This window comes from Triturus cristatus, chromosome 10, assembly GCF_964204655.1.
Source record: "Triturus cristatus chromosome 10, aTriCri1.1, whole genome shotgun sequence".
Taxonomy (NCBI): Eukaryota; Metazoa; Chordata; class Amphibia; order Caudata; family Salamandridae; genus Triturus; species Triturus cristatus.
The window spans coordinates 948,352,977-948,365,438 of record NC_140593.1 but is presented as its reverse complement, the minus strand read 5'-3'; the positions used below and the strand labels follow the sequence as shown (position 1 = coordinate 948,365,438).

Here is a 12,462-nt window from a genome sequence, read left to right as displayed (position 1 = left end):
TTGTGTTGTACCCAGACACTCCGCCTGCAAGGGCAGTGTGTGTGTGTGTGTGTGTGTGTAAGGGTACAGGGCCTCTAAGGGTGGCACAATGGGTGCTGCAGCCCTTAGAGGCCTTCCCTGGTCACAAGGCCCTGGGTACCTAGGGTACCATTTACCAGGGGCTGACATGTGGCCAGGGTTTGACAATTTGTGTTTTGTGTTTTAGGGAAGGTACATAGGCCCTGGGCACCTGATTGGCAGGAGTCCAGGGCACACTCAGTCAAAGTACATTCAGCAATTCAGCAAAAAGTGGGGGCATACCATGCAAGAAAGATGGCACTTTCTCACATTTACTTTTTACAAAATATGTAGACCAACAATCTACTATACTGTAGAAATATTTTACATTGCCTCTTCTGCCACACAAGAACAGGTGAAATAACAATCAAGTTAAAACCATACCATAGTGCCTCGACCTTTAATTTTTCGTCCAGATTTTGAGACCGATGGCTTCTGGTCACTATCAACTGGTGTTAAAGAAACAGGTTTTCTGAAAAATAAGATAAAAGGATTTGAGCAATCTGTTTTTGATAAGAGGATAAAAGACACAGCATATGTACAGTAATCTGAAGCATGCTGAATGAGGCCTGTTAAGCCAACTGTGATGGACTTTAGACTTCATGGTATAACCTGACACAATGCAATAAAAAACACAAACTAATCCAAGTATACCCACTTACAGATAACAATAAATAAAGCCCAAAGTAATCAAAGGCAGGCCGACTGCCTTTGAAGGAAACAGATGGTGTCTAGCTAAAAGCAATGGCGAATGTTAAAAAACGCGACCTGGCAATTCCAAACTGGGGAAGTAAACACCATAGGATCTCTCGGACCTTCAGATGGAGCGTCGAAACAAGAGAAGATTGATGAAAGGTACATAAGACCAGCCACAACCAATTCAACATCGGACCATCCCTAGGAGGCCAGGTCTCCAGCCCATCCAGGAGGAACACCATTTAAAGCTTGCATTCAAGTGAATAGCAAATATGTCAACGGCTGGCCAAGTTGAAATGTCAAAGATGCAGTTGAAGATTTCTAGCAAATGTTCCTAATAGTGTTACAGTTATAGAAACCTGCTTTGGGTATCATTTTAGGTAAGGCTGATGCTCACAATGTTGGAGTTTAGCAGGATCTGGGAACATGTGTTGTAAGACTTATTCTCAACAACTGCCATCCAAGCTTGCACTAAAAATTGCTCATCACAAAATTGCTACATTCTTAAACAAACACAAACAACAACTACTCAAATCAGGAACCATAAGACTACTTATTTAAAGCAGGGGTGGAGGAAGAACCCAGGGTGCCCCTTAACTCGCGGGGCTCCAGGACAAGTCGTCTTTGGGCACACAATCGTCGAGGGTTGTAGACAAGCTGGTAGGGCTGCAGACAGGCCGGTAGGGCTGGGGCCAAGTCAGTTGGGGTTTGCAGTCTTCTCTGCAGGAGCAACGCTGTAGTGTTCGGCTCTTCTTAGGTAGTCAGGAATCAGATTTCAGGGTCCGGAGGTGCCACCTATATACTAAATTTAAGGGTATTACAGGGGAGTGACAGGTAGGGACCAATGGGTTACTTACCTGGGGTCTCTACAGTCTCTTATTAAACCCTAGCCTTAATTGTATAGGTCCCACCATCTTCAAGATGGTGGGCACTGAAAAATGTGCTTCACTTGGCCTCCAGCACCCGAGGGGTGGAGTTGTCCTCACTAAAGGTTCCTGTCAGTTCTCCCGCCAAACTTTGGGATTTGAACCAGGGGCTGCCATCTGCTTCTAGCAGCAGAGGCTGGGGTCGCGTAACAAAGGCAGCAAAGCCTTTGAAGCTTCCCTCTCGGGCACCGTGCTTATCCTTTGGGAGGGGGGGGGGGGGGGGGGGGGGTAGGGGCAACTCCTCCGCCTGGGATGGGCTTCGTTTCTCGGCTCAGAGAGCAGGGGCTCCTGACCCATGGGTCCAGAAACAAGCCCAGTGGTGGCAGGCTGCCTAAAGCCAGTCAGAAACCACACCAGGGTAGGTAGGTTTTTAGGGGGGACCTCTGAGGTGCCCTCTGAGTACATGTTTTCATAAATCCCACACTGACATCAGTGTGGGTTTATTAAGAGGAGTTGTTTGGTACCAAACACTCCTGGGTTCAGTAAAGCCATCATAGTCCTAGGAAACTGAGGTGTTGAGTTTCCAGCCCATGTACTCTCTATGGCTTCACTGAACCTTGCAATATTAAGAATAGACCTAAATATTGTAGGGGCATATCTACTCAAGCAGATATGCCCACGCCCGAGATATAGTGCACATTGGCTTAGGGCTTGTAAGGTCTGCCAGAGGTGTGACATACCTATACCTTAGGCAGTGCTGCTTGGCATGGCACGATCGGAATACGACACTACAGGATAAACAGAAAAGGCACGTAACTGACACAAAAGTTAGGTTTATAACCCAATATACCTCCCACAGTAATACTATTTTCAATATCTTCAGAAAACACTGGCATCTCTTAGTGGGGGTCCCAGGTTTAAGAGATGTGATTAATAACAAACCATCTATTACATACAGAAAGGGTACCTCCTTGAAAAGATCACTCTGTCCCAGCTATGTAACCTCTCACCATAAAACACAAACATGGTTACCGGAGAAACCAAAAGGATTCTTCACCTGTGGAATGTGCAATGTCTGCCCTCTAGGCAGGAACAAAACAGTTGCTTTCTGTTATAACAGCTCGAGAGAGTTTATGATTGAAAATTTCATAAACTGCAATACGACATATGTGGTGTATGTTTTGGGATGTAGATGCGGCGTAATCTACGTCGGAAGTACTATCCGTACCTTAAAACTTAGGATTCAGGAACACAGGAGGGCAATAAAAACCAAAGACATTAGATACCCAATTACCAACCATTATGCTAGTGAACATCCTGAGGATTTGGAATTTTGGTTTCACGCCATTGAACATGTTCCGAAACCAAAGAGAGGCGGCAACAGGGATCTGTTGCTGAGACAAAAAGAATCCAAATGGATCTGCCGTCTGAGAGCAACTAGTCTGGGGCACAACACGGATGGGGAAATGCACTATTTTCTATAGGCGGGGACAACTGTGGGTTATAACACTTAATATACCGGGTCCCCGTAACAAATCATCTGGTTTCTCCACCTATTTTTGGACTGTCTCACATATTTTGGTAAATATGATCCTCTGTATATCTGTTGGACAATTAGACTGGTATATTCCACTTTTATGCCTGCTCTTTTCATCTTTGTCTTATTTCAATACGGGACTAATTGCAGATAGCCATTAGTGGTCATCGTATTAAAAGTTCCACTGGGTACACCAACTCGCCTATTCTGATTATAGGGCATCTCGAGAGGAAAATCTTGAACAAATGACCATTTACCTTTATATCTCCAAAGGTCTTCTCTATATAACTTTGGTTTGATACTTGACCTTAATTTGTTCGTTCCGTCTTCTACGCCTTTCTCTTAAGTGATGTTTTCCATTGTTTAAAACTGGATTGAAATATAATGAAAAAACCTTTATATACCGAGCCCGTGGAGGGTTGGGCAATAATGTCTCTGGATATCGCATGTACAATCAGGCAGACAATTTATCTGATTACAGCAGAGCTGACAATGGCTCTTAATGATATATACACCAGGATTTGTTGCGTGTTATTCTTTTCGTTTTGGTAGAGATCGTATAAATATTAGGGAATGCTTTAACGTCACTTTACATAGATCGTATCTAGCCCATACTTGTTTCGCCCCCATTTATCAATTATTTTAGTTCAATTATCCATATTGATTTTATTACCTATATATATTTCCGACGTGTCACCTTTATATTTAGGGAACCCTGCATACCACCACCCCAGGGCTCCTTTCAATTCTCGATATCGCATCAGTTATTAGCATTGGCTATTGATTACGTGGTTTAATAGAGACGCTCATTTGGATTTGGAAATGGAAATAGAACCTTTTCACGTGTAATGGATTTAAAATAAAATATGCATATAAGCGCTAGGTCTTTATGTCATATTGGACACGGTACACATCACATCGGCATACCTTTCTTCAAATGACGCGCATAGGTCGGTAATTCAGCTCAAGCATTATAATCATATAACTATAATGGTTTTAATACGATATATTCTAAAGCACGTCGTTTTTACATAAATTTGGACGCTGCACAGATTACACTGGTATACCTTTCCAATATGGCGCCCAGGTGCTGGAAACCTAGCTAAAGTACCATATTGGTGAGTATATTACTGCCGCGATTCATCACGTGACAGGCATATACATCTAATCTCATATATTTCTACAAATGACATATATAGATGTATCTTGATTCGTCATGGGATTAGATATTATATACCAGAACACCATTTCAAAATGGCGCCCACAGTAGTAAAACTGAGCACCAATATTTGCGTGGTCACCTTACTAACATCGTGATTTGTCACGTGACATGTGGGCTGTGCCTATTTAAGACGTTTGACCTATGGAGTAGGGTTTCGCCGGTGACTCGAGATAGCGCCCGTTTTTGAAAGGTAAGACGAGAGTCGTTTGGTGTATGTGGAGGGTAGCTTACTGATGCGACACCCCTTTGGGGCTAAGTATGCGAACCAAAGGGACGCTTCTGCTAATTGGTCGACTTAGGTTTTGTTTTAGTATTACCGTTATCCTTGGGGCTAAGTATGCGAACTAAAGGGATGTTTCTGCTAATTGGTCGACATGGGCCTTGTTTTAGTATTATCGTTAGGATTATCGTTGATATCGCCTCAATAGTATTGTGTTTCTAAAATGATGTGAGGCAACCAAGGACAACTATATGTCCATGTCAGAAAAATGCTGTTGATCGTTCGCCTTTTAAAGCGTGTATGACGTTATTGCTCTACAATATTACATATAACTGAGTAGGACCCTCTTGTCTTTAAAGCTGTCCAATGTTAAATGGTTACACTTACGGCTTACAGCTTGTGATATATCAGCGTTGCACCAAAAACTTGGTACACTGGGTGCGGTGTTTATTATGTCGTATTGACAGATTTGCTACAGGACGATATTAGTTCCTGATAAAATTGCGTCATGACCTATAAACAAATGAACAATGTGAAATAGAAATCATTGGGTTAGAACTTTTAAATTCCGGAAATATGATTTAGAATAACTTCTTGTGAAATAGAATAAAACCAATAATGGACTCCTTTGACAACTTGCGTTTCATATTGTTCCTCTAGAATGATGGAGCCTACACATTGGGCCTAAATACACAACAACAAGGTTGTTTTACTCCTACTTGCGATACATAGAAACTGAACTAAGGGTTTGAATAATATTTGGACTAGCCGGTGATACATTTACGAGAGCTTCTATATTTGGAGAGGTAAGGTGTTTGTCGTTTTTTATGAACTACATGGTTATTTTAGTTGATTACGATTTTTCATGCCCACAGGAGGCCATAATGGAATTCCTATCTTCTCTCTTTTTTTGGAAAAATTTTCATTCTTACTGGGTCACATACAATTCTATATACCACTTGGAAGACGGCTATTTTTGAAATTATGGTGGCCGTTCCTTAGAAACAATCTATGGTAAGAATTGGCATTTAAATAAAAATTCTCTTCTTTATTTCTCTCTCTTAATAGATCAGTAGTTACCTCATTTATTGTTTTCGGTATCAAAAGGACCGCTTTCTTTATCTCTATCAATCAACTCGCTTGTAGATTAGGTTTCGAGGTTTTTTTCCCTTTTTAATTAATCCAAAGGAGTTCTCTATTCAAAAGATTGGACAGTGTGTATAGTTAGGCAGGACACAAAGTTTTTTCTGTGAAATTAGGCAGGATATATATGTGTTTTCTGTGGTATTTTTAACTTTTGTGATGTATATGTATTTGACTAATATGTGTGTTTTTTTAAAAAATACTTTTCATTAAATTTTGTGTGCAATATATGTATATGTAAAATTTATTTTGTATGTTCTTTGTGGTGTTTCTACTATTTTGTATGACAATATGTAATAATGTCACTTCTTTATGTAGTATTGGTAATGTAGTTTGTTGTGTTTTATGGTGTACTTTATGTGTTTTATACATATGTATGTTTTTATCTATGTTCTTTCACAGCCCTGACGAAGTTCGTAGAGAACGAAACGCGTTGGCTGAGTCTGATTTTTCTGAAAATTGAATGAAAATAAAAGAACAACAATTGGAACTATTGAAAAGATTTTTCCCTTGGTGCACCGTCTTTTTGTAAAAGAGGCAGTTTGCATGGCGTTGGTGAGAGGTCCCTAGGGGACCCGCTTCAGTTCCAATGCCCTAGGTATCAAGGTACCATTTACTAGGGACTAATAGGAGGTCTGAAGTTGCCAATCGTGGTACAGTTTGTAGGGAAGAAGCTCGGACACAGGGGACCTGGTTTGCAGGGACCCTGTGCACTTTTAATCAAACCATATCATTCCCAGGCAAAAAGGATGGGGGGCTAACCATGTCAAAAGAGGCACTTTCTCACACAACCATCTCCCCTTTCCTGCCCCTCAAATGAAAGAGGATGAAACTAACTTTTCCCTGATCAGACTTCATCTTCTAAGTAGAAGAACCGGGAAAGACCATCTGCACTGGCATGGGCAGTCCCAGGTCTGTGTACCACTGTAAAATCCATTCCCTGTAGGTATATGAACCACATTAACAGTTTGGGGTTTTCACCTTCCATTTCTTGTAGCCATCTGGGCCCAGACCACAAAAAATGTTTCCGTATCTATGGCATTCCAACACTGCTCTCTGGGGAGTAGTGTCCTGCTTATGAAAGCAACAGGTTGGTCATGTCCATCATTTATTTGGGCTAGGACTGCACCAATCCCATGCTCAGATGCATCTGTCTGCACAATGAACTGCTTGGAGTAATCTGGAGCTTTCAGGACTTAGGTAGAGCACATTGCATCCTTCAGTGTGTCACAAGCCGTTTGACAGCTCACTGCCCAGTAAACATTTTTGGGTATATTCTTGAAGTAGAGCTCTGTGACGAGGGCCATCATGGACCAATAATCCTTCACGAACCTCCTGTAACACCCAGTCAAGCCAAGGATTGCCCCAACTTGGTTCTGAGAGTTTTCCAGTCCAGAATTGTCTGAATCTTGGGTTGGAGTGGCTGAACTTGGCCTCCAACAGCGAGGTGGTCCAAGTACACAACCTTTCCCTGCCCTGGCACTTGCTTGCCTTGATAGTGAGGCATGCACTTTTTAGAGCCTCAAGAACCTTCCCAAGTTTGATCAGGTGGTCCTGCCAGGTGGAGCTATAGACAGCAATATCATTCATATAAGCTGCACTAAAGGATTCCAATCCCGCAAGGACTTTAATCCCAACCTCTGGCTGATGGCAGCCCGTCGTTTACACCCAAACTTTGGGCGGGAAAACCGGCGGAAAAATTCTAAAAGATAGGAGGTGTGCTCACCTCTACCTGCCTGAAGCACAATTTTCAGTCCCCGCTATCTTGAAGATGGTGTGACCCATCCAATTAGGGATAGATCTATGCCCCCTCCCATAGGAGGGTGGCATAATAGAGGGTGTAGTCACCCCAGATAAGGTGGCCATTGGCCCAACCTGCTACTCTCCTAGAACAAGATAATGCAGTGGACAACCCAATATACCCTTGAGGGTATGGGTAAAATTGAATGATAGAGTAAAAGAACCTTCAAGGGATTTTTTAAAAGTCTTGATTTTTATGATTTCAAACAATAAATTGTATATAGGTTGATTATATTCCTATACGTTTTTACTTATAATTACTTCTTATTCTTATTTAGGAAGCTTGGTTTTCAGATTGGAAATTAGAGTGATGTGAATAAATCACCACAATAAAGCATTAGTCGCATAGAGCAGAAAAAAGGAAGAAAACGAATGGGTGTATATGTAAAAAAATAAGTTTATATTCAAAATTCAAATAAGGGTACTAGTAATAACAACATTTGATGATATAGTGAAAGGAAAACAATCAATTATTAATGCCTTCACATTCCAATTAATCAAACACTTTTTCCAAAGGGATTAAATCAATTTGCTGGAAAACAGTGTGACAGTCGACGTTTCGGTCTTTTATAGATTTCTTTACAAGACCATCTTCAGGACAATGCGATTTAAAAATCGACCCCTAGTGAAAAATAAAAACATTATTTTACATCATGCAAAGTAATCACCCATCGTAAACAAGTATACAAAAAAATTTTTTTAGTCCATCAATTTACACTTGGTATATCTGTCTAATTGATATACATTTGTGTCGCATTCATTGGGACGAAAATTATTTGAAGAAATTCAAGTTTAAGTATGAAAAAAACAAATATGTACAAAATTAAACAAGTCAGCGAATTCTTTGTTCCAAAAAAGGAGGGCATTCTTGGATATATATACATCCAGAATTTTTGTACGGTATATCTTTGTCTCTGGTAGTAATAATTGGATATATATATTATTTATTTTGGACTGGCCTTATTTAGGAGTACAAAAATTGCAAGTCCAAACTGTTAGAAAAAACGCATTATGACATAAAAATATATATTCAACCAAACTCAAAGTTTTTGTACGATATATCTTTATCAGAGGTAATAGTAGTTGGACATACATGTTGTTTTAGTCCGACTATATTGTAGATCTTATTTTGTAGAAGTCAAGAGTTGCAAACCAAGACTACCGGGAAGAAAACCCGTAATGAACGATATTTAGTTTGTTAACCTCATTTTAAGCTGACACCGATATTGGTATAAAGTTGTGATTCAGATGTACTCCTAAAAACGAGTAACAAAGTTAGCTTTACAGGAATCTATGTGAAGTCTGAGTGAATACCTTATAGTTCTTCGTGTAAATCGTATATGACCAATAAGATGGTGGTCTTGACCAGTCCACAATTTTCTATATATTATTCGAATCTGGATTAGGGAGACATAGGTTAAATTAATTACATTCACATCAATTCGAAATATTAAAGCGTAGTTTGAGTATGTGGTAACTATTAGTCAAAGGATCCACACCATGTTATGTAAACTTTTTTGCAAAAATTGGCAGAGTCGACTGATTAGTCAAACAATAGGTTTGGAAGAAGATAATGCCAGCGTCATATATGTAAGACAACTATGTCTTAAGAGTTGTCTCAGGTACGTCAAGCATTATGTTATTATTTTAGGTTTAATAAAGCGCGTGGGTCTCTTAGGAGTTTTTAAGCGTCATAGGTTTTAATCCAGACGTACCTTGAAAAGCTGGAAGAATTTATTTCTTCAAGTTTCATAATCAGTTTAAAAGCCGTGAGTAATTCGAGAAGCCCAGCAATCAATCATGGGACATCTGTGCCAATAAGTCTCTATGGTTTGGCTCTGTAAGGTAAAAACAAGCGTTTTAACCAGCGATTCTTTAATTCAGGAACTGAATCAGGAGCTGGTTGGAGTTTAGGTATAGGTAGGGACAGGGGTTAGCGCGCATATCAAACATACCTTTGGTTTGTAGAAAAACATGCAGCGTGCTGTCATCTCGTTCGCAAGCGGACACTGCCGTGCGATCGTCAGAGTTATTTATGCTCATTAGAAAGTGAAAAAGGACTTGCGTAAAGGTGACTCAAACTAAACGAAATATTTTTGGCCGCCATCTTTGAAAGGAGTATCGTTTATAGCGGGGGGACTTACGTAAAAGTGACTCAGACTAAATGGATATTTTTGGCCCCCATCTTTGAAAGGAGTATGGCTTATAGCGAGGGTTAAGATATGATAACTATAATTCATCTAGATTTACGATGTATATATCCTGTGTATAATTATATGTATAATGAGTCAAAGACAGATGTTGGTCTTGGTGATTTAAATCCTGCCTATACAAATCTAAATTGCATGATGATAATTAACTTGAATTCGAAGAGACATGTATATATCAGAGCTTATTTGGAAGGACAAATTGACCTGCCTATACAAATCTATGTATTATTGCATTATGCCTATTGTTCAATCAATTAACACATTTTGGTACTATATGGTGGTATTTATGAAATCACAAATTACTATCCTGATTACATTTGTACATAAAAAATTTTTGTGTCAAAAGGACATCAGAGAAAGATTAAACATTACATTTCAAAAGTGTGTAATAAAACAAAAAGAAAAGTAAATATATATACAAAAATCACAATTCAGAATCAAGTGAATCATTTAGGAAAGGTGGTTAGAAGGGACTAGATATCTCGATATAGGAGTCAGTTTAGGTGAGACTGTATTAGTAGGATAACTGACAGTCTATGATTTGGCATTCAGTAAAAAACTAACTGGTCCTTTTTAGACAAATGTTTAGATGAGGCATGCCAAAGTATGCCATTCTGTTGCGGAGTTTAGGCCGCGATTAACTACATCAGTCTGGCAGATAAGTTTACCTTCTCTCGTGGTTAACAGTACGTCAACATTGTTTTGTCTTTTAGTTGGTTTAACTACTGCCAAAACCCACCATCGCATATCTTTTTCAGTATGACCCTGTCTGAAATAGTGGTCTACTAAAGGGGCATTTTCTGTAGAACACCGAATGCGTGATTGGTGTTGAAGAATTCTTTTTTTGATTGGTTGGGTGGTTTTGCCAATATAATGTAAGTTGCATGGGCATTGAATGCAATAAATTACATTCGGGGTATTGCAGTTTGAGAAGGCTTTCAGAGTGATGGTAATGCCATTGATGCTGCATGCTTTGATGGTTTGTGTAGTATTGCATGCCAGGCACCTATTGCATTTGTAATGGCCAATGATTGGGGAAAGTTGTCGCATGTTATCCACCAAATCTTTGTGATTGTCTTCATAGGCTCTGACTAGTCTGTCCTGTAGATTCGTACCTCGTTTAAACGCAAACAAAGGTTTTTTCATGAACTCAGGGATACTTTTCAAAAGACTCCAATGTCTATTGACAATTTTCTTGATGGCATTAGAGTGAGTGCCAAATGTTGAAACACAGACTATTTCAGGGTTATTTGAGCGTTCTTTCACTGTTAGTAAGGCATCTCTATCATTGTACCAAGCCCGTTTCATAGATTTTTTGAGCAATTTCGAAGGATATCCGCGGGCTTTGAGTTTTTCTTTTAGTTTCTTAGCTTCTGTAAAGTAATCTTGTTTGTACGTGCAATTTCTGCGTAAACGCAGAAATTGGCCAAATGGCAGACCATCCTTCAATGCTTGAGGGTGGTGGCTTTGGTATTGTAAAAGTGTATTTCTTGAGGTCGGTTTTGTATAGAGGGTACTATATAAATGATTAGAGGTGTCGTTTCTGATAGTTATGTCAAGAAAATTCATTGAATATCTGTCATATTCAATGGTAAATTTTAAATGAGGACTTCTTTGGTTCAGCCAATCATGAAAAGTAAGGAGTTCGTCATGAGTACCGTTCCAGATTACAAAGACATCGTCTATGTATCTTAGCCATTTCCTGATGTTGTTATGGAAAGGATTAGACGGATGTAGGATGTGTTCATTTTCAAATGTAGATACATAAATATTAGCTATGTCAGGGGCATAAATTGCACCCATTGCTACTCCTTTCTTTTGGAGGTAAAAGGTGTTTTGGAACAAAAAGAAGTTCTCACACAAAGAAATACGTACACATTCTACAATGAAGTTAGTCGGTACTGGATGGGGTCGAGGTCTTGTATCTAAAAGAGTATTCAGTATCTGTAACACTTCTTGTTGAGGGATGTTAGTATAAAGACTCTCTATATCCATAGAGACAAGAAGCTGATTTTGAGGATCAAATTCAAGGTTTTCCAATGCATTAATCACCGCCGTACTTTTGGTAGTAGGTAAATTGCAGGTATTGTTGGATAGTTGTTTAAAAGGAGAAAGAAAAATACAACGAGGAACTTTTAAAACAACTATCCAACACACTCCATTACAAAAAACTAGTAGTCAATCCAACCAGTAGGTTAACAACAGAGATTGCCAACTTAAGCAAGACAGGCTTCGATGGAGGTTGGCTTAACGAAAAGGAAGCCTCTTTCCTTATCAACAAGTCCCCCACAATACCTGCAATTTACCTACTACCAAAAGTACATAAAGACCCTGTGAATCCCCCGGGACGACCAATTGTGTCCGGTTGCAATTCCATTCTCAAACCCCTGGCACAATATGCTGACTTTTTCATCCGGCCTTTTGCGATTAATCACCCTACTTACATCAGAGACACTACGGCGGTGATTAATGCATTGGAAAACCTTGAATTTGATCCTCAAAATCAGCTTCTTGTCTCTATGGATATAGAGAGTCTTTATACTAACATCCCTCAACAAGAAGTGTTACAGATACTGAATACTCTTTTAGATACAAGACCTCGACCCCATCCAGTACCGACTAACTTCATTGTAGAATGTGTACGTATTTCTTTGTGTGAGAACTTCTTTTTGTTCCAAAACACCTTTTACCTCCAAAAGAAAGGAGTAGCA

The 12,462-nt window shown here is 39.6% G+C and overlaps 1 protein-coding gene across 5 annotated transcripts in view; it reads right to left on the bottom strand.

Annotated features, from left to right (window-relative positions):
- NKTR (natural killer cell triggering receptor) overlaps positions 1–12,462 on the bottom strand; it is a 376,878-nt gene that overhangs the window by 109,149 nt on the left and 255,267 nt on the right. For all 5 annotated transcript variants that reach the window (XM_085628781.1, XM_085628782.1, XM_085628783.1 and 2 more), the window contains one exon: positions 442–529. In XM_085628781.1, the coding sequence (XP_085484907.1) occupies positions 442–529 (88 nt within the window). The remainder of the gene's footprint in view (positions 1–441; positions 530–12,462) is intronic.